The sequence below is a fragment of the Pyrenophora tritici-repentis genome, chromosome 6, assembly GCF_003171515.1.
Source record: "Pyrenophora tritici-repentis strain M4 chromosome 6, whole genome shotgun sequence".
Classification (NCBI taxonomy): domain Eukaryota; kingdom Fungi; phylum Ascomycota; class Dothideomycetes; order Pleosporales; family Pleosporaceae; genus Pyrenophora; species Pyrenophora tritici-repentis.
In genome coordinates, this window is record NC_089395.1 from 11077 (window position 1) to 37086 (window position 26010).

At 48.8% G+C, this 26010-nt stretch overlaps 7 protein-coding genes across 7 annotated transcripts; all 7 read right to left on the minus strand.

The window, feature by feature from the left end:
- Window positions 1-332: 332 nt before the first annotated feature.
- Window positions 333-2758, minus strand: PtrM4_112700 (uncharacterized protein; the record flags this gene model as incomplete). The annotated part of the gene is made up of 2 exons (XM_066108014.1): window positions 333-1220; window positions 1286-2758. The coding sequence occupies 2 exons, from the start codon at window positions 2756-2758 to the stop codon at window positions 333-335; spliced, it is 2361 nt and encodes a 786-aa protein (XP_065961199.1).
- Window positions 2759-2959: 201 nt separating this feature from the next.
- Window positions 2960-9120, minus strand: PtrM4_112710 (Dimer-Tnp-hAT domain containing protein; the record flags this gene model as incomplete). Its single annotated transcript, XM_066108015.1, has 4 exons — window positions 2960-3491; window positions 5162-5547; window positions 5834-9037; window positions 9118-9120. 4 exons carry the CDS (start codon window positions 9118-9120, stop codon window positions 2960-2962), a joined length of 4125 nt encoding a protein of 1374 aa, XP_065961200.1.
- A 62-nt stretch (window positions 9121-9182) lies between these two features.
- On the minus strand, window positions 9183-10658 carry PtrM4_112720 (uncharacterized protein; the record flags this gene model as incomplete). The annotated part of the gene is made up of 1 exon (XM_066108016.1): window positions 9183-10658. The coding sequence occupies one exon, from the start codon at window positions 10656-10658 to the stop codon at window positions 9183-9185; it is 1476 nt and encodes a 491-aa protein (XP_065961201.1).
- A 653-nt stretch (window positions 10659-11311) lies between these two features.
- On the minus strand, window positions 11312-13497 carry PtrM4_112730 (uncharacterized protein; the record flags this gene model as incomplete). Its single annotated transcript, XM_066108017.1, has 3 exons — window positions 11312-12554; window positions 12576-12609; window positions 12945-13497. The coding sequence occupies 3 exons, from the start codon at window positions 13495-13497 to the stop codon at window positions 11312-11314; spliced, it is 1830 nt and encodes a 609-aa protein (XP_065961202.1).
- A 649-nt stretch (window positions 13498-14146) lies between these two features.
- Window positions 14147-18271, minus strand: PtrM4_112740 (UBN2 multi-domain protein; the record flags this gene model as incomplete). Its single annotated transcript, XM_066108018.1, has 1 exon — window positions 14147-18271. The coding sequence occupies one exon, from the start codon at window positions 18269-18271 to the stop codon at window positions 14147-14149; it is 4125 nt and encodes a 1374-aa protein (XP_065961203.1).
- A 1347-nt stretch (window positions 18272-19618) lies between these two features.
- On the minus strand, window positions 19619-23509 carry PtrM4_112750 (uncharacterized protein; the record flags this gene model as incomplete). The annotated part of the gene is made up of 1 exon (XM_066108019.1): window positions 19619-23509. The coding sequence occupies one exon, from the start codon at window positions 23507-23509 to the stop codon at window positions 19619-19621; it is 3891 nt and encodes a 1296-aa protein (XP_065961204.1).
- Window positions 23510-24302: 793 nt separating this feature from the next.
- PtrM4_112760 (uncharacterized protein) lies at window positions 24303-24911 on the minus strand (the record flags this gene model as incomplete). The annotated part of the gene is made up of 1 exon (XM_066108020.1): window positions 24303-24911. One exon carries the CDS (start codon window positions 24909-24911, stop codon window positions 24303-24305), a length of 609 nt encoding a protein of 202 aa, XP_065961205.1.
- Between the last annotated feature and the right edge of the window lie 1099 nt (window positions 24912-26010).

Genomic DNA, 26010 nt, shown 5'->3' on the forward strand with positions numbered 1-26010 from the left:
TAACTCGTCCTCCTCGCTGGGTGGCAACGTTGCTGTTAACATGACCATCTGCGTCTCTACAGCCACTAGCTTACCTAGCTGCTGCATCTGCTTGCGGAACGTGTACTGCCGGTTTAACACGATATGGCACTCGTCGATAATAATCCGATCTAGCTGCCGCGTCGCTCGTAGCCGGTTTAAAAACGTTGCAAATTCCTCTCCAACTGCCGACTCGGGCGTCACTAACACCACCGCTGCTGCGTCTGGCGGACGCCGACTCTGCCACTCTACGCACGATATCCCTAGCTTCTTGCACCGCTGTGCCATGTCGCCACGCAACGCGATCAACGGCACTACCACCACCGTCGTGCCGCCCTGCTCTGCCCACGCCGGCAACATGAACAACAAGCTCTTGCCTGCCCCGTCGGCATCACCGCTACTACGGGACTCTCGCCTGCTGTGATGGCTTTGATCGCTGCCTCCTGCACCCCCCGGAACTTGGCCTCCTCGCCCATCATGCGCTTCAGCTGCGCTCTCGCGTCCATCTTCCTCAGCCGCTGCCACCGATCCACCCTTGCCTCGTCTGCCTCGCTCTCAAACGGCGCTCTCTTCCGCTTGCTGCTTCTTCTCTGGTCGTCCAAGCCTGCCTGGAAGCCCAAAAATCTATGCCAATCCGTGCTCGATGCCCGGAACTGCTGCCGCCTATCCGCCACGGCCCCTGACTGCTCCATGATCCCTCGCGCGTATACCAGTCCCGCCACGTGCGACGTATGGCCCGCCTGCTCGTCGGCAATCGAATCTCCTGCCTGCTCCTCAGCCCACTCCTTATTCTCCTCGCCCTCATCTGCCTGGAACGCTGTCGATCCACGCAAAAACCGCCGGCTGATGCCAATCGCCATCTCCCGGTACCCGGCAAACGTCCACTCCTGGCCCATCGCGATCCGGCTCTCGCGCTTCAACGCCTCCCGCAGCCGATCGGTCGTCCACTTGCGGCCGCTGGGGTCTGCTGGCCACATATGCGACGAAACTGCCTCCTTCTCCCACACCAACGCCTCGAGCCGCTGCTGGAACGGCAACACCAGCCACATATACCACACTACCAGCTCGCCCACCTCGCGCGGCAAATATCGATGGATAATCTTGACGTCGCCGCTGACTTTGTATCCCTTGTGGTACCGTGTCACAAACACCACCATGCCGTCCTCGATGAATATATTGCGATGCCCCCTTGCACTGTGTTGCTATGCCGTACGCTCAGTAGCTCTGGCCCTCGCGCTGGCTGCCCACCCGTTATATGCATTAACACCGCCAGCTTCTCGCGAAATTCTACCACCCGGTCCATGTATCGCTCTATTGCCTGTCGGTCTACCCCTGACTGCGTCCCGGGCTTCATGAACCGACTCCGGATGCTGGCGCTCTCGCCTACCCGCTCAAATAACCACCTCTCGCCGTTGACGGGCATGTTTGTGCGATGATCCTTCAAAAAGTTCCATCCTGGCCGCTCGTCGGTTGGGTTGTCACGTATGCTCTCCCATGGCACTGCCGGCACCGGCGCTGCCTTGCTGCTAAACATTAACTCCTCTGTTAATAATCGCCGGCTCTCGCTAGCCAGCCCATGTACCATGCCGCGGAACTGCGCCATGCTAAAATGCAGCTCTTTGTACAGCAGCTCGTCGCCGTTCGTCCACTCTACATGCCCGCGGGTTGTAGTGTTGTAATGGATCTTCAATCCATACGTCCGCAAATCCAACATCCACTGCATGGGGCTATGGCTGCCGCGCACCATGAACCGGTCCATCATCTTCTGCACTAACTGCAAACACCCCTTGGGACGCCGTCGCTGGCTTGGCCCGCTCTCGTACGCGCTGTCATCTAAGTCGTCGTCTGTCTCATCGCCGCTATCCTCCTCGGGCCCTGACATTTCTAGTCCCTTCTGCACGACCATAAACCGAGCGATCTTGATCACCGCCGATAATATCGGCGGGTACTGCTCCGGCCCCTTCCATCCGTCCTCCTTGACGCCCAGCACCGCCAACGCGCACACCAGCGGGCTGTCATACTCTCTACGGGTGATGCGGTGGTTAAGTAATGCAATGCAAAACTCCAAACACGCTTTCTGTATCTTAGACAACTTCTTAGGCTCGGGGCCTTCTCCCTGACCTGGCTCTTCCTCAGCTACCTCTATCGCCTCGTCTATGTCGTCCATCATCTCCTCGTCCAGCTCTTCTCTCTCTTCGTCCATATCCTCGGCTTCATCTTCTTCGTCTCCCTCTATGCTCCGCTTTGCCTGTTCGATTAACACCTCCCATGCCTCTCGCTGCCGGCGCGTAAACCGATACTTGGGGCTCTTCCACCCGTGCTCTTTCTGTGTGCGTGCAAAAAACATTAACATCTGCTGCCACGGTCGTGTGTGCTTGACAATGGCGTTCTTGTCCATATACGGCTGTAACGGCTGGAACCGGGTTTGGTGCATCTCTGTGCGAATTGCCTCCAACCGTATAAACACGCCAATCCGGTCAATAATGGATGCCTGGCTGAACCGCGCCAATCCATCCATGGCTGCCCAAATCGCTGCTTCCACCGGCTCGGCCTGCTGCTCCTGCCTGGCATCTGGCTCTGCCACGGGCTCCTCGATGCACGCTAACAAATCCGGCCTCTCCATGCCCACTAGGTACGGCAACCACTGCGTCCGCTCCAGCCATGGGTTCACCTCGTCGCGCTCGCCCTCCTGGATCGTCGTCTGCGCCCGCTTCTCGATGTCTGCCCACGCCTTGGCCATCTGCTCGCCCACTCGCGCCCATGCTGCTGCCAGTGATCGGAATGGTCTGGTCTGGTCTGGTCTGAGGGTACAGACCAGACCAGACCAGGTGCTTACATAAGGACCGGTCCGACCAGACCGGTCCGACCAACAAGACCGCCAAGAATGAGGCTGAAGCAAAGAAGGAAGCCGAGGAAATGTGTTTTACTACTGACTGTCAATCTAGTCGTCTTCGTTCTCACTATCCTCGATATCGCTGTTCCCCTCAGCTTGGGGCTTTCCATACCAGGCCCGGAGACACTCGCACGCTTCTATAATATCTGCCTTCAGCCTACCACGGCGATCGACGATAGTAAGCTTCGCGCTACTAAAAAGACGTTCGCATTCATCCGACATAGGCGAGATCGCAAACATGTCTAGAGCGAAGCGAGCGAGATCTCGTTGGGAGTCGTAGCGAGATAGCCAGTACGCAATAGCCTCATTGCAACCTGCCTCTTCGTTATGAAGCCGGTCAGTAGAGATGTATTGTTCATACAAATCAGTTGTAGAAACTGGAGCGTCTATTCGAATGCGCTTATGTTCCCGCTGGCGATCAAATGCTGGGTCAGGATCTCTCTCCTTCCTGGCTGGTGGTGGCAGCATCTCGACAGGGTACCTTCCCTTATACTCTGTCTCCCAGAGATGCTTCACCGCTAATTGTGCGTTTTCAAACCACCTCTTCTTCTCTTCGTCGCCATGAAGAACCCACTCTTGCCTGAACCATCCCCACTTGCGATATGGATCAAGGATTTGAGCCGCATAATATGCCGGTGGAAGGTCAGTATCTTCAGGGAATCGATTTTGCCAATTCAGCTGCTGATTATTATTATTATTATATTTCCATTAGAGTCCTGTATCAGTCGGTGACTATGTAGGACTTTGGCTAAGCCGTTCTATGTATGTTGTTCAATATGGAGTTTCTATAGGTCTTGTACAATTTGGAGGATAGTTGCGTAGTCCAATTTCCGAGCTAGTCTTCCGTTGGCGCGGGTGCTAAAGAGCAGTGTGGTGAACAGAAAGAGATGTAACAGCGAGCTCTTTGCGAAAAGAAATATTGTTTGTAGTTTTATACAGTGTCTGTCTGTTGTTTTGTGTAGGCGTCTGTATATAGGGATCTACAAGAGAGAGAATAGATCTATACATCTAGTGCCTGGTCGATGTTTTGCTCGTGCGTGTGCTAGTGAAAGCAGGTGCTGGAGCGGTTCGGTATATGGGGTCGGTATATCGAGTCGGTTTAGGGCGTTCGGTAGAGAGGGTATTTGGTGTAGGCGTCTGTATATAGGGATCTACAAGAGAGAGAATAGATCTATACAGCTATTGCCTAGTCGATGTTTTTGGGCGTTTTGGTGTAGGCGTCTGTATACAGGGATCTATTATAACCTAACAATAATAGACCTATACAGCTATTGCCTAGTCGATGTTTTGCTCGTGCGTGTGCTAGTGAAAGCAGGTGCTAGAGCGGTTCGGTATATGGGGTCGGTATATCGAGTCGGTTTAGGGCGTTCGGTGGAGAGGGCGTTTTTGGTGTAGGCGTCTGTATATAGGGATCTACAAGAGAGAGAATAGATCTATACAGCTATTGCCTGGTCGATGTTTTGCTCGTGCGTGTGCTAGTGAAAGCAGGTGCTAGAGCGGTTCGGTATATGGGGTCGGTATATCGAGTCGGTTTAGGGCGTTCGGTAGAGAGGGCGTTTGGTGTAGGCGTCTGTATATAGGGATCTACAAGAGAGAGAATAGATCTATACAGCTATTGCCTGGTCGATGTTTTGCTCGTGCGTGTGCTAGTGAAAGCAGGTGCTAGAGCGGTTCGGTATATGGGGTCGGTATATCGAGTCGGTTTAGGGCGTTCGGTGGAGAGGGTATTTGGTGTAGGCGTCTGTATATAGGGATCTACAAGAGAGATAATAGATCTATACATCTAGTGCCTGGTCGGTGTTTTGCTCGTGCGTGTGCTGGTGACAGCAGGTGCTGGAGCGGTTCGGTATATGGGGTCGGTATATCGAGTTGGTTTAGGGCGTTCGGGTATAGGTAGCATCTAGATATATAGGCCTATTACTTTGCAGCAATAGAGATATATACCTAAGGAAGAGCCGTTGCTCTGTCGGTTTCGTAGAGGGTGCCTTCGATCGAACATCTAAAATCAGTTGGCGCACGGGCCATTTGCAGAGATTTCTCTCAACTAAGGCCAGGTAACAACTCTGTCAAAGTTGCAGCGGCCAGCGCGCCCGCCACAACGCCTGCACGCAAAAGCAGACGTTGGAAACTGATTCTAGGAAGGCATTTCAATGGAATTGAGATGAAAAAAGGGTAATCCAGGACCTTTTTGTCATCTCGAAAAGTTGGTGTTCGATGTTCAGCTGCTGATTGTTATAGTACTCAACGCACTTTAACCAAGCAGCATCAGCGCAGCCTTGAAGGTACTTCCATGTAAAGTTGTTATCGTCCTCAGTGTGGATGTCGTGGTAGTGATCCTTCGTCTCGCTTATCTCCCGGAGAAGGCAGTCCAAAGTTGAAAACCAGTCCGCAAGTGACGTCTTCTTACCTTCAGAAAGCAAAGTTGCAGCATAGAAGTCTTTGAGAGCGAGTTCAATCTTTTCAAGCTCAAACCAGTGCTGTCCATCAAGCTTAAAGTTCGCGATCCCTACGGAGCCCTTTCCAGGTACATGACGAGCCGAGAAGAGCTCTAAACGTTCTCGAACATTGTTGCGGTGGAGTGAACAGTGCGCATGTGCGGAGAATTGAAGGATTGAACTGAGGTTGTATTGTACAAGCTATGGAAAGTTTATGTAGATGGGTGACGTCAACCGTGCTAGTCCCAAATAGGCATCGTTCCATTACAAATGTGAGTTGCGACTGCAGGAGAGACCCCAAACCGTGACACACCCCCAGCTGGCGTAGACGCGCAGGCAGGGAGTCAACGACAGCTGAACAGGATCAGTGTATATAGATGCCGTCGAGGTCGTCTCCATTAGCTTGACGTAGTCCCCTCAGGCGCTCAGTGATATCCACGAGGCCAAGTTGGCGGACAAACTCCATAAATTTCTGCTTTGGTAGTACCTTCGTGAGTCCATCAGCAGGCATATGATCAGTAGGTACCCATTTGACGTTAATGCGTGAGGCGGTGACCTCCTGTCGAATCCAGAGCTGGTGGATGTCGACGTGCTTGATCTTTGTATGAAGCTTATCATGCTCCTTCGTGACAATACCAACAGTCTGCTGGTTGTCGCACCAGATGGTAGGCGTGCAGTCGAGCGTAAGGTCAATACCAGCGAAGAAGCGCATCCACTCCTCCATCTGCGAGGCTGCGAGGGAAAGTGAGAGCAGTTCAGATTCTGTGGTTGATTTTGTGACTGTGCGCTGGACAGTAGATTTCCAGTCGATCATGAGTCCTCCAAACTTGAATGCGTACCCCTGAGAGCTGCGGCGCGTCTCAGGCTCGTCAGCATACGAGGCGTCGGATGATCCAAAGAAGAGAGGATCGCGATACGTCGGATCGTCGGAGAGATACTCAGCCATGTCTTGCGCGCTAGCAGAGGCTTCAAGAGCGAGAGCCTTCGTGCTGAGCAGGTAGCGCCAGGTCTGGCGGATCTTCGAGACGTGAGACTGTCCTGGGTTGGTGAGGTGGCAGGCGAAGACGACGTGCGTTCGAGCGACGTCAGGTCTACCCCAGACAGCAATATATGCAAGGGAACCAACAAGCTGCTGGTAGAGTTTCGTACGAGCAGTATCAGTCTCCTCAGTAGACTGTGGCATCCAGTTCTCCGTCAGCGGGACGTCTGGAGCCTTGCCCACAGCCTCGATGCTAAATCGAGCGCACACCTTGTCGATGAAAGCGTCTTGGACTAGCCAGGTTTTGTGCAGAGCTCGATCGCGGACGATGCGAATACCGAGAAACCAGGTAAGGTCCCCCATCGCTTTGATGTTGTATAGGTCTACCAGATCCTTCTCGAAGGACCGGTGGTGATAGGCGTTTGATCGATGAAACGCCATAACAATGTCGTCAACGTAGACGAATAGGATAAGCCAGCGGCTCGTGTACAAGCAAGGAAAGCCTTCGACTGGCTTTAGACCTAGCTTGACAAGCTGTCGACGTAGCTCATTGTACCATAAGATTGGTGCCTCCTTCAGGCCGTAGAGGGCGCGGAGCACCAGCATGATCTCGCCTTCAATATGGCGGAAGGCCTTAGGTGTTTCAGCGTATAGCTTGCGGTTAGTCTTTGCGTTTAAGAAGGCAGTAGGGACGTCATACTGCTTCAATTCGAGATCGAAGTAATTAGCGATTGCGATAAGAGCGCGAAAGTTGCGGATAGCGAGTGTAGCAGCGTACGTATCGTCTATCGGAGCTTGGAGGTCTCCTCGGACAACGAGTCGAGCCTTAAACCTTGAGAGATATCCATCTCCATCCGTCTTGTACGAGAAGACCCACATCAGCGGCAGGATCTCACTATCTGCGGTGGCCTTTGATTGCTCTGTGTGTCCAAAGACGCCTTTGGCACGTAGATCTCGCCATTCAATCTCTATAGCGTGTCGAAATTGATCGCCAAACATGTGTGTATTAAGCTGGTTTTCTGACTTCGGTAGAGGCGGCAGCTGTGATTGATGGATCCGTGGTACTTTGTCTGCGCTGGCGGAGGCCCTGTCGCAGAGAATCTCGGTTGAGAAAGCTCGCAGGTAATCGACTAGAGGCTCAGGTCCTAGCCTCTCAGCGTAGACCTGTACAGCAAAGTTATTCAGATCTCTTAGCTTTCGACTTCGCTTGCCAGAGATAATAAGATTCGTGTCGGTTGGGTTAAGATTAACGTCTTGTGGCGCTTTCTCGCCTCGCAGGCGATAGCCCTTAGGAATTACATGTATTGTGTCCTCCTTAGGTTGATTTGATTTGAGTGCGTCGTCAGCCATCTCACCCCCCACCTGGGAGCCTCCAGCCGTCGGAGCTGAGGTCACAGGTGCTGTTTGGCGACTGTGCTGACGCTGACGAGCGGTCAACAGGTCCTCGATGCTGATATCGTCGTCTTGAGGCATCTCTGGATACTCAAGTAGCTCGATCACCTCCTCGATCACTAGCGTAGAGGCGTAGCCGTCTATCCCATCAAAGAAGAGCGTGGGTTCGAATGTGACGTCGCGTGTGACGATAACAGTATCCTTTGTAGGAAGCCATATGCGGAAGATATTGGTGCCTTGGTAGCCAACAAGGTGGCCGATGAGAGTGCGCGATTCAAGCTTGTCGGCAGCTCTCAGATCGCGGTTGTAGACGTAGGCGCGACAGCCGATAGGCCTCATATGAGCGACGAGTGGCTTTCGTCCCCATACGATCTCGTACGGTGTCTTCCATCCTAGTGCTTCGGTAGGTGTGCGGTTAAGGATGTATGCGGCAGTGCGATACATCTCATGCGATAGATTCTTGGGCAGGTGAGCGTGTATACGCATAGCGCGAGCTCGCTGAGTGAGGACTCCGCCTGCGCGCTCAGTAAGTCCATTCGGCTCCTTTGTACCAGGTGGAGCAGGCTCGTAGAGCATTCCAAGCTCTTCTGTCGTGTTGATCAGATCATTTCCAAATCCTTTCTCGTTGTCGCATCGGATGGCGACTACGTCCGCGTCGTACACGCGCTGAATTCGGCGGATTAAGGCCATAAACCAACGAGTAAGTGTCGGCTTGTCCTTTCGCTTGATTGTGGCTATCTCATGCCACTTTGAGTACTCATCTATAGAGTGTGCGGCGTACTTGCTGCCGTCGATACACTCCTCTCCCATAGGGATGATGTAGATCAAGTCTATCGCGATTCGATAGAATGGTCGTTGTGCGCGGCTCTCAGCCGGGCGTCTCGAGATGATGTGAGTCATCCGAGCTTCGGTGCAGGTCTGGCAGAGACAGTCCATGTGGTCTCCTGTCAATTGGATACCAGTGACGTTCGATTCGAGCTGGTTGACTGCCTTTCGACCTGGGTGGCCCCAAATCTGATGAGCAGCGCGCCGATCAACGACGTTGGCAGGCTTTGGCGCGTACGACGGGCGATATGATGTCCCAAACGTACTCAGCGGTGAGTGGAGAAGCGACAGTGGTGGTCGGCGTGATGGCTCTGCATCAATAAGCCAATGTCCTCCATTATATTCGAGTTGCGCGATAACGTTCGATGGTTGGCGCATGTATAGGACGTCGCGGCCAGAGTCGAAGTGGATTGACTCTGATCGGCAGCGAGCCAGTCCTAAGACGCTGGTCAGGAAACCTTCGACGTACGCGACGTGCGTCAGCTCTAGCGTTAGCTGTCCATTTGGTGTATGAGCCAGAGATGTCAACAAGCAAGTCAAGCTGGCTTGATTCTTATCGATTGCAGATCACAGACCATTCTCTGGGACGTGCCACTGTGCACGAGCCTCTATATTGTCTGTGATCTGCAATCGATAAGAATCAAGCCAGCTTGACTTGCTTGTTGACATCTCTGGTATGAGCGACGAGTTTCATCGTGCCCCAAGCTGTGATGAGAATACAGCTATTGCCAGCGTTGACAGAGCGGCGTTCTGGATTATCGCTCGTCCTCCTCCAGCCCTTCCATGCCTCTGTGTTGACGACGTGCGTGTTGGATCCTGGATCGACAATCCATCGGTTGCGTAGTTCAGTCTGAGTAGTGTCATCGACAGCCATTGTTGTGAGGGCTTCCACAGGCTCAGTGCGAGCGTCAATTGCAATGACAACCTCATTATTATGGCAGACGCGGTTGTGACTGTCGTGGCCGTCGTGAAGAGGCTTGAGCATTGGGCCAGTCGATATCACGAACGTGTCTGTGTTGGCAGGTGGCTCGCCGTCATCGACTCGCAGTGATCCATTGCTCTGAGGTTGGCGGGTCAACCACCTCTCAAGAGCAGCCTTGATGCGCGCATTGATTTTGGAGTCCTTCCGCGCTTCCTCAACCTTGCGTACAGCCTCAGCTGCAGGTTGATAGGTCTTTGGACGTGCCGGGTGGCGTGGATTCAGTATGAAGCAGTCAGTGTACCAATGCTGCTTCCCGCAGACGCAGGTAGGTGTTGGCCGTGCGCCGTCACGGTGAGCGCCATCACGGTGACCTCGACTAGTTGATGGAGTCTCAGTCGGCTTCGTGATTCCGAGCTCAGCAGCAGAGACTGCCAGGCCAGTAGAGTGAGGCTTTGTGCGGCGTAGGTATGTGGTCATCTCGGCGACGTACGTCTCAAGAGATGAGATCTCTGCAGTGGTGCCTCGTGCTTCATGTTTGAAGATCTCGCGTAGGCAGGATGTGGCGTACTCTTGATCGAGTGCCTTGCAAGCGATCAGAAAGTCCTCTTGCGGTCGGTTGCCGTCAGTCTCTGGTAGACTAACCGTCTTGCCCTGAGCGGTAATGTATGTCCAGTCGGCCAGCCATTGCTCGACCTTCTTCGTGGCTCGTGGAGCAGTCTTGAGAGCGTTGTATTTGTCGGCAAGCTCGCGGCGGCGAGTTGCGTCGGTTGGGCAAAGGAACTTCTTGAGAGCGACCAGCCGGTCGTAGGGTGTCTCGTGATCCTTGATTAGATGTATGTGGCGTACAGCAATCGTCTTGCTGATGTCCGTGTTCAGGTCGGCCAGAGCCTTCTTCTGGGTGCGGTACTCGGAGCGGCGGCGCTCCCATCGATCGCATTCCCATCGGTAGGACTCTCGGTCGTCTGCGGTCAGGTCAGAGAGCCTAGTAGCTCCAGCCTGGTAGTCAATGAGTTGAGGCTCAGGAGCCTCCGCTAGCTCAGGGAGAAGCTCCCTAGCTACGTCAGGATTGATGTACTGCCAGAGACCGTGGCGGTTGGCAACGTCTCGGCGAATGAACAACCAGGTAAACCAGTCGTCCGGTGTGTTGAGAATGACAGTGACACGCGTCACAGCTGGGTCGGACTCAGTAGCCATTGCAGAGGCTGTAGTCGTGTGTGTAAGGATCAAGGCAGAGATCCAGGCAATGTGCGTCGTGGGTGAACGCGGTAACAGGTGCGTTGTGGCGAACGCGGTATAGCAACGTGCGACTCGAGCAGAGTGACGATTGCAGCAGCAGGTGAGAACAATCCTAGGTTGCAGCCGGGCTCATAACTGTTGCGGTGGAGTGAACAGTGCGCATGTGCGGAGAATTGAAGGATTGAACTGAGGTTGTATTGTACAAGCTATGGAAAGTTTATGTAGATGGGTGACGTCAACCGTGCTAGTCCCAAATAGGCATCGTTCCATTACAAATGTGAGTTGCGACTGCAGGAGAGACCCCAAACCGTGACAAACATTTAATGCACGTGTAATCGAATAAAACCATGAGTTCCAGCGGGTCGAGTTGTTCTGGATAAGCTCAAGCCCGTCGAATTGCGAAAGATCTCCGCCGATAATAATTGTAGCAAACTCCTCACGCCGTTGTGGAGTAAGCCTGATGTATCGCACCTAGACTCCGCAACAATCAATTCAATCCGGTCACTCTCCTAGACCCACTTACCTATCTAGGTAGGGCTTAAACTCCTATAGGTAACTACTAGGCTTAAAGCGGTAATCAATCAATCCAATCTGAACCTTCTAGGACCCACTTAATTGATTGTTGCGGACTGTGATCGCACCAGGTTGTGAAGACGACCCAAACATCCGAACTTCTTCCAGAGCTCTTCCACCTTCGTATAGTCGCCACGTTGATGATGCTTCTCCAGCTTCGCAAGATACTTCTCACAGTTTCGCCCCATAAGGAACGCCTGGCAACAGAGGTTGATGACATGGCCCAAGCAACGCAGCCGGCGATGACGACGTTGTTTTGACTTCATCCATGGGCAGAGATCCTTGAGTATAAACTCAACAGCGGTATCATTTGCCGAGGCATTATCCAGCATAAAGTATCCAATCTGATCTCCGCTAATGTCGTATTCTTCCAGCAATTCAAGGACCACCGATCCAAGATTCTCTCCAGTATGTTCGCCGTATATACGTCGCATACCTAAAGCGGTAACACGTCGCATGCCGGTAGTATCAATCCACATAGCGACGACGCCTAGGATAGCGTAAGGGTTTGGTGAAGTCCAGAGATCAAAGGAGATAGAGATCCTACTCCGTGAATGGTGTAGGTCCTCCCTAAGCTGTTGCTTCTTCGATATGAATGCATTCATTACCCAGCTTCGGATAGTCTTCGCAGCCTTCGGGAGGTGGTTGAGTAGTGCCGGATTTAAAAAGAGGAGTAGTTCACGAAAGTACTGGTTCTCTAATTGAAAGAAGGCGATATGGCAGTACACAATCCAACGAATTCGAAGCTCTTTAAACTTCTCTACTGACTCCTTCCAGAAAAAGATGCTGGAAGCAGCCCCATCCTTTTGCTGGTCGATTATAGACTTCCGTACAGAACCCTTTCGCTTGATGCCACTCTGGGGATCAATCTGGTGCTTCTGTTCCAGGTGATTCCGGATCCTAGAAGTGCCATTGATGACAAACAACTCTTGCTTGCTCTTCCCAACCCTGCACTCATGGCAGTAATACACCTCTTTCTTATCGCTATCTCGAATGTATTGGAGTCCGTACTTCCAGATGTGTGATGTACCTTGACGGAAATCCTTCCTTGCAATTATTGCACGTTTCACGTACGTGATACCGCCCTGCACGAACTCATCTGGAGATTCGTGATATTGAATAGGAGTGGGTGATAGTATAGGGGTGGGTGATGACGTGGGGATAGGAGATGGAGTAAGAGACGTTAAATCTAGTCTTATAATATTCGATGGGGACGGTGAGGTTGGTGTTGAAGGCTCCATAACAATAGTATATAAGTAGGTTGTTAAGGACTTGATTGTTCTATGTAAGTAGAAGACTTACCTTGATCTTAATGACTCATATTGTGCTAAATTTTCTGGCTAGATTAGTCTAAGATCTAGTCACGTGGACCTATTTATAGCCGGACCGGTCCGATCATCTAGACCGGTCCGACCACGGTCTCAAAAAATCGCCAGACCAGACCAAGTCTTGGCGGTCTAGACCAGACCCACAGTCCGCAACAATCAATTAAGTGGGTCCTAGAAGGTTCAGATTGGATTGATTGATTACCGCTTTAAGCCTAGTAGTTACCTATAGGAGTTTAAGCCCTACCTAGATAGGTAAGTGGGTCTAGGAGAGTGACCGGATTGAATTGATTGTTGCGGAGTCTAACCAGACCAAGACCAAGTCAGACCAGACCATTCCGATCACTGGCTGCTGCCCCGTCTACGGGCACGATTTCGGGGCCTTCTCCATCCTGGCTGGGTGCCTGGACCTCAAAGTACTGCGATCCATGCCGGCTGCTGAATAATCGCTGGCAATGGACCAGCCGGTACCCCTTATCCATATGTGCCTGCACGCTCTTCTGCCTGGTTCGACTTGGCCGCCCTCGCTTCTTCCCTGCTGACCATCCTTGATGGTCCTTACGCCAATGCTTTCGTATAGCCTCCTTACTTCTTGCTACATAATAGCAGCAGCTGGAGTCAAATTGGCATAACATCCCGTCTGTATACACTGGCAATTGCCGCACAGGCTTTGGAGCACCAGTCGGCACCTCGAGCTCACTAGGGTACTGGACTAACCCAGCCCAGCTGCGAACCTGCTGTCCAACTGCCTCAGCCTCCTTGTAACTAACCTTATGCTGCTTCTGTAGATGGCCCTCAATCTGATCTGGCCATACTGCATATCTGCACTCTCTGCATGCCGCTACGCTGTGCTCAGGCACATGCTCGAAATACTGGCACTCGATGCTAGGTTTAGACATGTTGAAATATCGACGCCTACCTGTTCTACTCGGCTTCTTATATACACGCGCTGTTGATCGCTCTCTCGGTGCTTACTCCGGCGGCGCGCGCGCGGCGGGGTGCCGAGCCTCGCGACCTCCTGACCCCCAGACGCGTAACCCTAACCAAGAACACCAAACCCTAAGCTCCTGAACCACATAGTCTGCTGCGCTGTAAATTCGTCAGATTGTGCGTCTACGTATGCTGAGTTATATGTCTAAATTTGGAGTAATTTCGACTATAGACTAAAAATGGGATGTACTCCTGAAGTTTAATGGGATAAACCCCTGGTTCTAGTATATACCCGCCATACGCGTACTTCTCAGCACTAACAAAAAAATGGTATATTATAACGTACCATTGAGCGCCCTGGGTTAGGGTTCTTTGTAAGTGCAATGGCACCCTGGTTGTCTCCTAGCATCTGGACCTTGTTGGTGTCTTTTCCAATGTACTTTGGGAACCCAAGATCTCTAAACATTTGAGCAATCCACTGGCCTTGCTTGCAGCATGTTGATAGTGCGATGTATTCAGATTCGCAGCTTGACGTTGCAACAGACCGTTGCTTCTTGCTAGACCATGATATTGGACCTCCGTAGAACATTGCAGTGCTCCCTGAAACGCTCTTTCGGTCTACCATGTCGCTTGCCCAGTCAGCATCAGAGTAGATGACAAATTGCGAGTGTACTCCCCTGGTCCGTAGCGTAGCTTCAATGTCACTGTCGACCTTAGATATCGTAGCAGGTTCTTCAACGCATGGCCATGGTGTTCTGCTGGATCGCTCATGTATTGGCTTAGCTTTCCGAGGGTGAATGCAATGTCTGGACGTGTAAGAACCATAGCAAACATAAGGCTCCCTATCACTTGCTGGTATTCAGTGATGTCGATTCGGGTGTCGTTGTCAGTGGCTGGCCTAAATGAAGTGTAATCTGCAGATGGAATCTTCTTGTCTCTGTGTTGTTTGCTAGACATTCCAAACTTGTCAAGTACTGCGTGTAGGTACTGTTCTTGATCGAGGTAGATTGTGCGGCGCTTTCTGTCTCGCGTAACTCGTACTCCAAGGATCTTATGAATCTCCCCCAGGTTCTTGGTGTTGAATCTTCCAGAAAGCTTCTCGTAGAACCAATCAATTTGAGCTCGATCTTTTGCAGCAGCAGCAATGTCATCAACGTAGACGAGGATACGGAGTTGTTTTTCTTTGTGGATAAACATGCACGGGTCTGCGAGGCTTTGTACGAATCCCCATGCCAGAAGTTCTTTCTTTATCAACAAGTTCCAGTCGCGAGCAGCCTGTTTGAGTCCGTATAAGCTGCGGAGAACTCTAAGGACGTATCCTTTTTTGACTTCTACTCCTTGGGGTTGCTTAAGAAAGATCTCTTCCTTCAAGTGCGACTCTGTGAATGCATTCTTAATGTCAAAGTGGAAACATTCCAGGTTTTCCGCTGCGACAGTGGCCATAAACAGACGTAAGGTGTCCATGCGGACTGTCGGGGCAAAAGTCTCGTTGTAGTCTGTTCCGTGTGCTTGCGTAAAACCTCTTGCCACAAGGCGTGCCTTAAACCTCTCAACAGTCCCGTCGAGATTCGTTTTGACTGTAAAAACCCACTTTGAATCAACCATGTTCGCGTCTTTTGGCTTTGGAACTTCCTCCCAGGTTCGATTCTCTATTAACGCGATTATCTCTTCAAGTATTGCTGCTTTCCATTGCTTTCCATACTTTGGGTCGTTGATAGCTTGCTCGTGTGTCTGGGGGATCTGGATTCCTGCGATCTCGGTTGCTGCGAAAGCCTTCTCAGATAGTCGTGTTTGCTCTTCTGTAAGGCCAACTTGGGCTAGCATAGCTTTAACGATCTTGCTAAATCTCTCGTCCTCAACAATCTCTTCGTTAGACCTCTTCCGTTTGGCTTGTCTAGTGAAGTATCGTGGAATCTCCTTTTCTCGTACAGACTGGGTACACGGTTCTTCGGGCCCCTCTTCGTTCACAAGATTAGGAACCCGCTCATCAGATGGTGCAGTAGGAGGAATAGTAGTTAGCCTCCTTGGTCTTCCTCTGTGACGCTTCACTGGTTCATGAGTTAGCTCTGCCGAAGATGGTTCCATTAGGTTCTCGGAAACTGGTTCTATTGGTTCTGCAGGAGATGGTTCCATTGGTTCTGCAGGAGATGGTTCCATTGGTTCGGTAGGAGATGGTTCCATTGGTTCTGCAGGAGATGGTTCCATTCGTTCGGTAGGAGTTGGTTCCATTCGTTCGGCAGGAGATAATTCTAGATCCTTCCTAGGTCTTCCTCTTGGTTTTCGGTCTGGCATCGTATTCTGCGTTCCTTGTGGTCCAGCTGGTATGTTTCGCAGTCGTAGTTCAACTTTCCCTCCAGGGGTGTATTCGTCCACTGACAATCGGCTTGTCCTTGAGGTGTATCCAAGCTCTGGCGAATAGAACTTGAACTGCTTATTTGTTGTCTCAGAATATCCCATAAATACTCCAATTCTGCCACGGTCCACGAGCTTGTCATGTCGTTGGTCTGCTGGAATCGTTTTAGGGTTGATGTACGAATAGCATTTGCTCCCCCATACACGGATGTGGTCAATGGATGGTTTCGTTCCTGTGAATGCCTCTTCAGGACTGACTTGCTTTCCATTGATCATAGGTCCTGTGTTTGTACGGTTGCGTAGGTATGCGTCTGCTTCGACAGCTTCATCCCAAAACTCAATTGGTAAACCAGCGTCTTTCAACATTGCTCTCATATCAGCTTCAGCAGTTTGGATGTTTCGCTCGGCTGGTCCATTCTGGTGTGAGGAAGCAATTGTTGTAGGCTGAATTTCCACGCCTTGTGTAACTCTCCATTCCTCAGCTTGCTGTAGAAGTTCTGGTGCATTGTCGGTTCCAGCAGCTTTGACTTTCTCGCCAGTTTGATGTTCTACAAAGGTCTTCCAGATTCGGAGTTCCCGTTGTGCGTCTCCCTTTTTCTTCAGCGGGATAACCCAGTTTTTCCGCGTGTAGCTATCAATAATTTGGAGGAACCACCTGTTTCCTCGTAGAGATGTTGGAAAGGGTCCAGCAATGTCAAACTGTACTAAGGCTAGCTTCGTGGCCTTGTGCTCTCTTAGCTGCTTAGGGATGCTGTTCTTCATCTTTGTCAGGGAACACACTTCGCAGATTTCAATCTTCTCTGGAACTTGAATCTTCTTCTGGAGAGTTGTAACTTCGTGGAGTTTGGCAATCTTTGTAGGTCCTAGGTGTGCGAAACGTCTGTGATACAGCAGGTATCTCTCCTTTTCATTAACCTTAAGCTCGCTCTTAACTGGTGTATGGGGTTCCGTGCCTAGGAATGCTGTCTCGTGGTATCCATCGGCAATGTGTGACACTACGTAGAGGCCGTCGTCCATAGTTGCTTTAATAATGATCTCCTTTCCTAGTTTGAAGCATAGTACGTGTGAATTGAAACGACCCTTCAGGCCTGCTGCGCAAATTCTTCTCCCTGATAACAAATTGACTCCAAGGTTAGGTACAAGCAGTACTTCTGACAACCATGTCGACGATCCGTCTTTACACACCACTTGAGCTTCTCCTTTCCAGTCTGCATATAATTCTCCCCCTCCAACCCGAACTAGTCTTCGCTTGATCTTGATCATTCGTCTAAACAATGAGGGTTGGTCAGACATGTGGGAGGAGGCGCCAGTGTCGGCAGCCCAAGTAGATGGAGAGGCCTTACCGACAATGTCTTTTGAGAGACGGCATGTCTCAATTTCCTCGGGTTCAGAGTCTGAGGTCTCGGATAATTCATCTGACTCTGAATTGACTTCTTCGGCTCCATATGCTTTGCCAGTCTTTTTGTGAGAATTCCTTTGCTTGAGTGTCTTAATAGGCGGCTTAGATGATTTCTTAGCGTCGTATTCCTTAAGGAGCTTTCGAGCTCTCTCACGTCTTGGACAGTCTCGTACGCCATGGGCTCCGTCACAAAGGAAGCATTGGACCATAAACTTAGTACCAGATTCGGAGTCAGACGATAGTGGTGAGCTCTTGTGATTTCGGCGCTTGTAAGGCGGAACATACTTCTCCGTCTTCCGGAATGCTGGGAGAGCTTTTTCGTCGGCGTCTTGCTGGTCTCGAACCTCCTTCTCTTCCAGAAACTTAAGTTTCTGTTCAACCGTAAGGTTAAGTTGGGCGTTTAAGGTGTCAATCGTAGTCTTAAATTCTTTCGGGAGTGATCTAATAAGAACGAGTAGTAGTGCAGAGTCCTTGTAAGCTCCGTTGGTGTCAGCGTCTGCTGCTACGAGTTTGCGTCGGTATTCCTTTAGCTTTTCCCATGATCCAACAATTGTGTTCCCAGGATTGAATGTGAACGTTTGAATTCTGGTCATGTAAATGTTGGCGGTTGTGGCGTCAGTTTGGGTGTACTTCTTTTGTAGGTAGGCCCAGAACTGGAAGGCAGTGTCGTATTCGTCAATAAGGGCTTGGTCATCTTCAGTAAGCGACCGAAACAAGAGATCGATTGCAGTGGCTTCATCTTCTAGGTACTTGTCTCTTTTTTCAATGTTGACGCGGATCTTAGTATGCTTGTCTGCTTCAGCAATTTCCAACTCTTCCATAGCCTCCGTTAGTTCACCGGCTATTGCTATTTGGCAGTGCTGTACCAGGTTTTTCTCGCAGACATAGAAGACTTTCTTCCCCTTAAGCTTGACCTTGTTTCGGCGGAACCAAGTATCGTGGTTTTCAGCTGTAAGTTGGGGAATCTTCCATTCTTCCTTCTCTACAGCCATCTTGTGTGTTTTGAGTTGGTGAGACTATTATGCGAGCAAGGTACGTGGTATGATGCTAAGAGTGTAGGTGATGCGGGCGATGCGGGCGATACAGGCGATGCGGGCGATGCGGGCGATCCGGGTGATATTCTGCGGGCGGTGCAGTCGTTATCGGTTCTCGGGTGTAGAGACGGTGTATTTAAGTGTGATTGCGTGTTAACCGCGTTGTACACGACTTCTTTTCTTTTCTGATTCCTTCTTGAATCTAAGTCCTTCGTGACTTGGGTGGATGTTTTGATTCCTTCTTGAATCTGAGTCCTTCGTGACTCGGGTAGGTGTTTGAAAACAATAACGTTGGGTTAGGCAACCGGGCTCATAACCTGTTAGAACAAGGTCTCCTCTGGTGGTATGACTACCATAGGCGACCGAGTAGAGGTACGAAAGGTAACCCTGTATTGGATTGAACTTCACTAAGAGCTATTGTTCTATCTACTTGTTGTTATGATGATCTTAGGACGTACATGACAGATCATCATTCCGCGTCGGTCCTTCTGCTCGGGCTTACTCCACGAACCTCACCTCGCCGACCTGGACTGAACCTAACATATTCTTAACAAATATTATATTTTAGGGGTAGATAGATAAGAGAGGGCGCGGAGTTGTAGAAGCAAAATAATAGTAGAGAAAGAAAATACAAGAGAGATAGAGGTAAAGGCAAAGAAAGAGAGTAAGAAAAGTGTTGAGAATACAGTCCGTAAGTGACTTGGTGGTATCAAGCGGAGGAGTAGTCACATGATTGGTGACACGTGCAGGTGGGTCCTAGCGGGGAGCTTGGACGCAGCTGCACGCAACACGGATCTACGAACGTGTGAATAGCTCCTTAGTCAATACAATACGAGTCGTACCACCACTACCGTTGTGCCTTAGAGAGCGCTCTATTAGGTAGTCATACTACTACTAATAGTGCCAGCTTCTCAATAAAAAGGATATTTATTAAGGCAAGATAGGTTTAGGGGGCGCAGAGGGTAAAGTATAAGAGTAGAGAGTAGAGAAAGAACAGAGAGAGAGTAAGAGTAAGCTGTAAGGTTTTATAAAAAGGGTAGAGGAGAGGGTATTATTATTATTATTATTATTCCATTAGAGTCCTTTTTCAGTCAGAGACTATGTAGGACTTTGGCCGAAGGCCGTTCTATCTTGGTTTTTCTAATTTACATGGTTTTCTGGTATGGTTCGCTAATATGGTTTTTGGCTTTTCTACAAAAGATAGCTTGTATCTGTTTGTTGCCAGGTGCTAAAGAGCAGTTTGATAAGTAGAAAGAGATGTAGCAGCGGGCTCTTGTGGCAAAGGAGAGGGTTGTGGTTTTAGTTTTATACAGTGTCTCTCTGTAGGTCTTCTGGTGGCTGTCCTAGGTACCATTTTCTTGTTCCTATTCTGGTGCTAGTGATAAAAGCTAGGGTTGCTTCTATACCTATACTAGTGTGGAGTAGTAGTGGTAGTGTGACTGGGCGATGTTTGATTGTTTGTAGGAGCGTTTTTCGATGGTCTTTGTATAGATGACAGTACAGTAGTAGGTGTTCTGGCGTTTGGATGTTTTGGCAGGTGCAGCGATTAGAGTCTCGTTTCTTAAATCTCTTTAGGTAGGAGTTGAAGTATCCGTGTCCTAGCTTAAGAGAGTAGAAGGCGCTAGAGGTTACTCTTTTCGTGTTCTGTGGCATTTGGATGGTTTTGCTGATTTTAAGAGGGTATTTGGCTGAGTAGGTAGCTTTGTTTAGAGCGGTTGCTCTTGCTTTGTATTTCTCATACTCTTGGCGTTGTTCCGTTTGTTGTATCCTTTTGATTGTCGTGCCCAGGTAGGCAATGCTCTTTGTTGTTGATCTGGGGTCCTCTTTGGTTGCTTCTTTTGCTAGGTAGTCTGCTCTTTCGTTTCCAACTATATCTGTGTGTCCAGGTGCCCAGAGTAGGTGGATGTTTGCTTGTTTTCGTCGGATCGTATTTGCCGCTTTTAGACATCGGAGTTGCCAATGCTGTCCTGGGTTATCTGATAGGTTTTTAAGCCTGTAGATTGCTGCTTGGTTATCTGCGTAGACCTCAAATTCCTGGTCGGTTGTAGCGTTCTTTGCTGCGTATTCGAATGCTCGTGTGATCCCTTCTAGTTCGCCGTTGTAGACTAGCTGGTATTGTCCGATATTAACTGTTTCTGAGTAGATCTCTTGCTGAGTTGAGTTGTAGACTGCTATCCCAACTCCTATTCCTTTTCCTTCTTGTGTTTGCGAGGCGTCTGAGTATATTGTCGTGTAATTGTCTAGCCTTGTTTTAATGTAGGCTTGGTGCGCATTTGCCTCCTCTTCTTTGGATTTTTGAGAGACTGTTACGGTATAGTTTAGAGTATCCCATGGCCTAAACCGGTATGGGATAGTCTGCTCTGTGTCTCTTTTGTTGTTTTTAGGAATTGCGTTAGTAATAGTTTGTAGCTGTCTGTGCTGGTTTGGTTTCTTTGAGCGTTGGAGATTAGTTGATTGGATCCGAGTTATTGCCTTTGCAATTGGATGGGTGTTGGCTAGCAGGTTTGCTCTGCTTGCGTAGTTCCGGATAGTTGAGTTAAGCCTAATTGCTGGTGGTAGTAGGCTCGCTTCGAGGCTTGTAGGGACTGTTGGTGCTGTTCTAAACACTCCTAGTGTTTTTCGACAAGCCAGGTTGTGTAGTGACTGTAGTTTCTTTGTAGCGTAGGGTTGGTTTTGCCAGTATATTTGTGCTCCGTAGTCTGACACGCTGGTTACACATGCTAAGTATAGTTGTCTAATAGCGTGTGTTGATAGGCCGAGTTCAATGTTCGCTAGTCTTCCTAGCCTGTAGAAAGCTTGTCTGGCTTGGCTTACACGTATAGACACATGTGATTTGAATGATAGTCGGTTGTCTAGATAGATACCTAGCCACTTGACAGTGTCTTTGTGTTCTATCCGGTCGTTGTTTGGGAGTATGAGGGCTCTTTCTATCCTCTCCTTCTTAGCGGTGAAGTGGATTAGCTCTGTTTTGGATGTGTCGAAGATAATGTCTAGCTGCTCTCCCTTGGCAAAGAGTGTAGCTATCTCTTTTTGCAGTGCTCTTATGTTTTTCTTTAGAGAGGTTGATGAGGTAGTAAGAGATAGGTCGTCGATATACGATAGTTGAAAGCTTTGTAAGGCTGGGAATAGGTCTCGGATATAGATAAGGAAGAAGATTGGTGATACTGGGCTGCCTTGTGGGATGCCTGCTCTAATCTTGCTAAATTCTTCAATCTTATTATCGAATGCTAGTCTTAGGGTCCTGTTGGAGAGAAAGGATTTCGCCCAGCAAATTAAGCTAATTGGGAGTCCAAGTTTCTTAAGTCGGTCTAGAAATCGGTTGTGTATGACGTGGTCAAAAGCTCCTTTGACGTCCACGAACACTGTGGAAGTAATTTGGCCTTGCTGTTTTTTGTGTTGAATCTGGTCTACTAGGAGGAGAGCGGCGTCTATTGCAGATTTCTTGTTTCTACCTCCAATTTGTGAGGGGTGTAGGAGGTTTGTGGTTTCTGCTAGACTAGCTAGTCTTTTGGCGATAATTCTCTCTAGTACCTTCCCTAGGCTGTTTAAGAGAGTAATTACTCTATAAGCTTTCGGGAGAGAGTAGTCTAGTTTAGATGGTTTTTTGAGAATTGCTCCTGTAGCTGCTTTCCAGCACCGAGGGTGGTATCCGTAATTGAACAAGATTGAGTAGGCGATGAAGAGGATCTCTGGGTTGAACTTAAACGTAGCGGTTATAATATCTTGAGTAATGGCGTCAGGCCCTGGTGTACTACTTTTAACTTTACTAGAACAGGCTTGTTCTAGTTCAGAAATTGATAGTTGCGGCCAGTCCCAAATGCTCTCTTGATAGTTTAGAAAGCTTGGTAGTTCTGCTGTTGGAGGAGGAGGGAACAGTGCTTTTCTAAAGGCCTTGCACTTTCCTTTGAATGTTTTCTCTAGTATCTCTCCATGGATAGGTGGAATCTTTTCGACCTTTTGATCCTTTGTGTATGCCATAGCTTTGTAGATAGACTGTGGGGTTTCTTGTTCTAGAAAGCTATTCCAATGTCTCTTCTTGGCATCCTTGATTGCTCTTGCGTAGGTGTTCCGCGCTATTAAGAAGTCTTTCTTGAATAGATATGCCTCTTGGATGGACAACTGTTGCAATTGTTGTGTGTAGACTCTTTGGCAGTGAGTAAGCTCTCTTCTTAGCTTAGTAAGCTCCTGGTTCCACCAGGGTTTTGGTTTAGGACCTAGTTTGACTTTTGGGATTGCTTTGTCAGCTGCTAGTTGGATAACTTGCGTAATTGCTTCCCCTATCTCCTCTAGTTTGCTTTGAAGCTCCTGGTCCTCTTCTAGAATTAGATTCTTGCAATCTTGTTTCCTAGGGTCGTTTATCTCGCTTATGTGCTGTAGCGTGATGTTGTTTTGAATAGCCTCGTTTAGGGTTTTTTGAAAAAGTGGCCAATCCGCCTTTTTTGTGTTAAACTTGCGTTGGTTTATTGGATTGTCTACTTGGTCGGTGTCTGATCGAATTGAGAAGAGTAGGCCGTAGTGGTCAGATCCAGTCTCCGTAGTGACTTGCCAGTCAATAGCTTTGTCAGCTAGGTCTGGGGTAACTAGGGATAGGTCTAAAACTGATTCTCTTGATAGGTGTGGCCTAAAGAAAGTGCCCGTTCCTGGTGTGTTTAGAAGGCTAAGGTTTTGGCTTTCTATCCATTCTACAAATGGGGGTGCTCCTGGGCTCGTCGATGTGCATAGTGGGTCCCACCACGGGTGGTGCTCATTTGCGTCTAGGAGTAGAATAGATGACTCTGGTAGTCTTGTGTTTGTGTTTAGAAGAACTCTTGGGATAGTCTTTATATCTCCTATACCTCTCTCGTTGTATAGGTTGAAGATATTAAACTTATGGTTTCCTTTCTGTACTACTAGTGCTATAGCGTCTGGATCTGACGTAAAACCTTCTAGTAGGTGGGTTTCTGCTAATAGCGTTCTAGAGATATAGAATAGCACTCTAGGGCGGAGTTTTGGTTCGGATTGTGGGAGAATTTGGAGGTATGCTGCGTGGCTAGTGGACCTAGTATCAGCGTAGTCGTTGTTTCTTGTTGGTGTGAGCCAAGGCTCTTGGACTGCAATTATATCAACCCTTAGTTCGACAGCTAGTTGAAGAGTAGACTCTGTAGCCTGGATACTCTTATTCAGATTCGCTTGGAGAATCTTAATGCTGTCTAACATTCTGTTGTATATTGGTTCTCCTTGTTTGTTATAGCTGCGAGGACTTCACAGTCTCTGCTATTAGCAAAGTGAGGTTCTTTGCAGTTTGAGCATTTTGGGAGTGTATGGATACAAGGCTTCCCACTTGTCGTGCAGGTGGAGCATTTATGCTGCGATGTAGGGTGGGTCCCCGCACATAGCTGGCATGCTGTTTGGTTCCGGCATTTAAGCTTTGTATGGCCAAAGCCTTGGCAGTTGTCGCATTGGGTAGTAGCTGGAATACTTCTGTACTTTTCAGTACGGAGGCTCTCTCCAAGGATAATGATCCTCGCTCCTAGTTTCTTTGCTTCAGCTTCTGTTTTAAAAGCAATAACAATAGAGCTGTTTTGCTTGTTCTTCCAGTCTTTTGTAAGCCAGTAGGAGTTACCAACTATTTGTAGTCCTTTGTTGTATGTAGGGATTTCAGTTTGAAGGATTTCTAGCGTGTCTGCTCCTTCAAAGGTTGTAGGGACGTTGTGGACTATGACTTTTGTCCAAGATTCTAGTGGTTGAGCGTGTTTGATGTTAAAGAGATCCATCCAGATGTTGGATTGCTGGAGAAGGAATTCTCCAGAGTATCCGCTTGTAGTAGTAAGTATGAGATTGTTTCTCTTACTAAGAGCTGCTAGTTGGATAACAGGTCCTGCAATGCCAGCTTTTTGGAATGCCTCGTTGCAGAGTTGCCAACAATCAAATCAAGCCCTTATCGATAGTGGCAAAAGACTGCAGAAGCATCCGTGCCCGAGGACACGTGCCAGAAAATGGTCCGAAATCTTTATCGATAAGGGCTTGATTTGATTGTTGGCAACTCTGCCTCGTTGATTTTGTTTCGTGCTTGGAGCGGGTTGATGGTTTGGTTTTCCTCTAGTGTTGCAACTATTTGGTAGTGCGTAATTAGTTTCTTAGGCGTTGGCTTTTTCTTTGGGGCTACAGTCGTCCAAGTGGCGTTCTTTGATGGTTGAGCTGCAATTGTTGCGTATGATTGGGGAGCATTTGTGTTTGTTGTCGTTGTTGCTACTGCTACTGTTTGGTTGTTTTGACCAGCTACTGTGGCTGTTGCCTTCTTTAATGTCTTTGCTGCTTTTTCTGAAGCGTTTGCTAGAGTAGCTGAGTGGAAGGCGAGCTTGGCAGATAGTTTGTCCGAGATCTGGTTTGTAACTCTCCCTTTTTCCGTGTAGTCTCTAAATACGTCTAGTAGTTCGAGTAGCTTGTTTTGCTCTTCATATGAGTTGGTCATAATAGAGGCTTGGAGGATCAGGTTTCTAGCCCATTGGATTGCCTGTTCTGGATCTTTTGCGGTTGGTTTATCAGAGTCATTCTTTTGGAATGGATTTCTTCCAGTTCTGTCGCATACAGGAGAGAAGAGGGCTGGTCGTTTGTTCATGATTGGGACTAGTCGTTCGGGTGGGTTAGGTTGAGTTTGGGTTGGGGTCGCTGGTGTCTGGTCCTCTTCTATACCCATTTGGATATCATTTTCGAGATAGATTGCGGTATTAGTGCTGTTTCCGCTTGCCTCTGGGATCTGCACTATGATATTGTCGCTGTCTGGCGGCATTTTTGTTCTGTTGTTGCTACTTTACACTAGAAGGATACCTAGTTCTTCTAGCCGTACCGGTGTGAAAGTAGTGAAAGCCTTGCTATTTTACTCTTCTTACTCTCTTTTCTCTATCTTACTGATCTATCGAGTAGATCTCTAGGATAGGAATCGATTTGGGAGACTAGAAAACAGCGAAAGAGTCAATTGTTGGTGTTTTTGGTTATCTTATCGATAAGGACTGGTCTGTGCGTTTTTGTTTTGGAAGATTGAACGCGTCTGAAGAATCTCGTTCTACTGGCTCTAGCTTTACAACCAGCTGGCTGCAGAGGCTTAGAGTAGCTGGAATGTTTTTCTTCTGATGGTTTCGACTATATTCCGATGAAAAACGACGCGTTTTGATCAGTTTTCGATTTGAGGTGTGTGTTAGTAATGTAGAGGAGAGGGTAGAGGGGGTGGCGGGTGGCGGGTGGGTCCGTAAGGTATCACAAAAAGGGTAGAGGAGAGGGTAGAGTAGAGAGAAGAAGTTTAACAAGTATAAGATAAAAGAAAGAAGAAATATAAAAGTAAAGAGAAGTAAAGAAGAAAAAGAAAATAGAAGAAGTATAGGGGGTTAGAAAGAAGAGAAGGAGGTAAATAAAAAGAGAGGAGTATAAAAGAAGATCGTTAGAAATTAAGATAAAGTAGATAAGGAAAGAGGTATATTAAAAGAAAAAAAGACAAAGAGAAGAGAAGAGAGAGGAAATAAAAGTAGATTATTAAGAGAGAAAGAAGAAGGTAAGAGTAGAAGTAAGCGTAAAAGTAAGATCGAACACCAACTTTTCGAGATGACAAAAAGGTCCTGGATTACCCTTTTTTCATCTCAAATCTATTGAAATGCCTTCCTAGAATCAGTTTCCAACGTCTGTTTCTGAGTGCAGGCGTTGTGGCGGGCGCGCTGGCCGCTGCA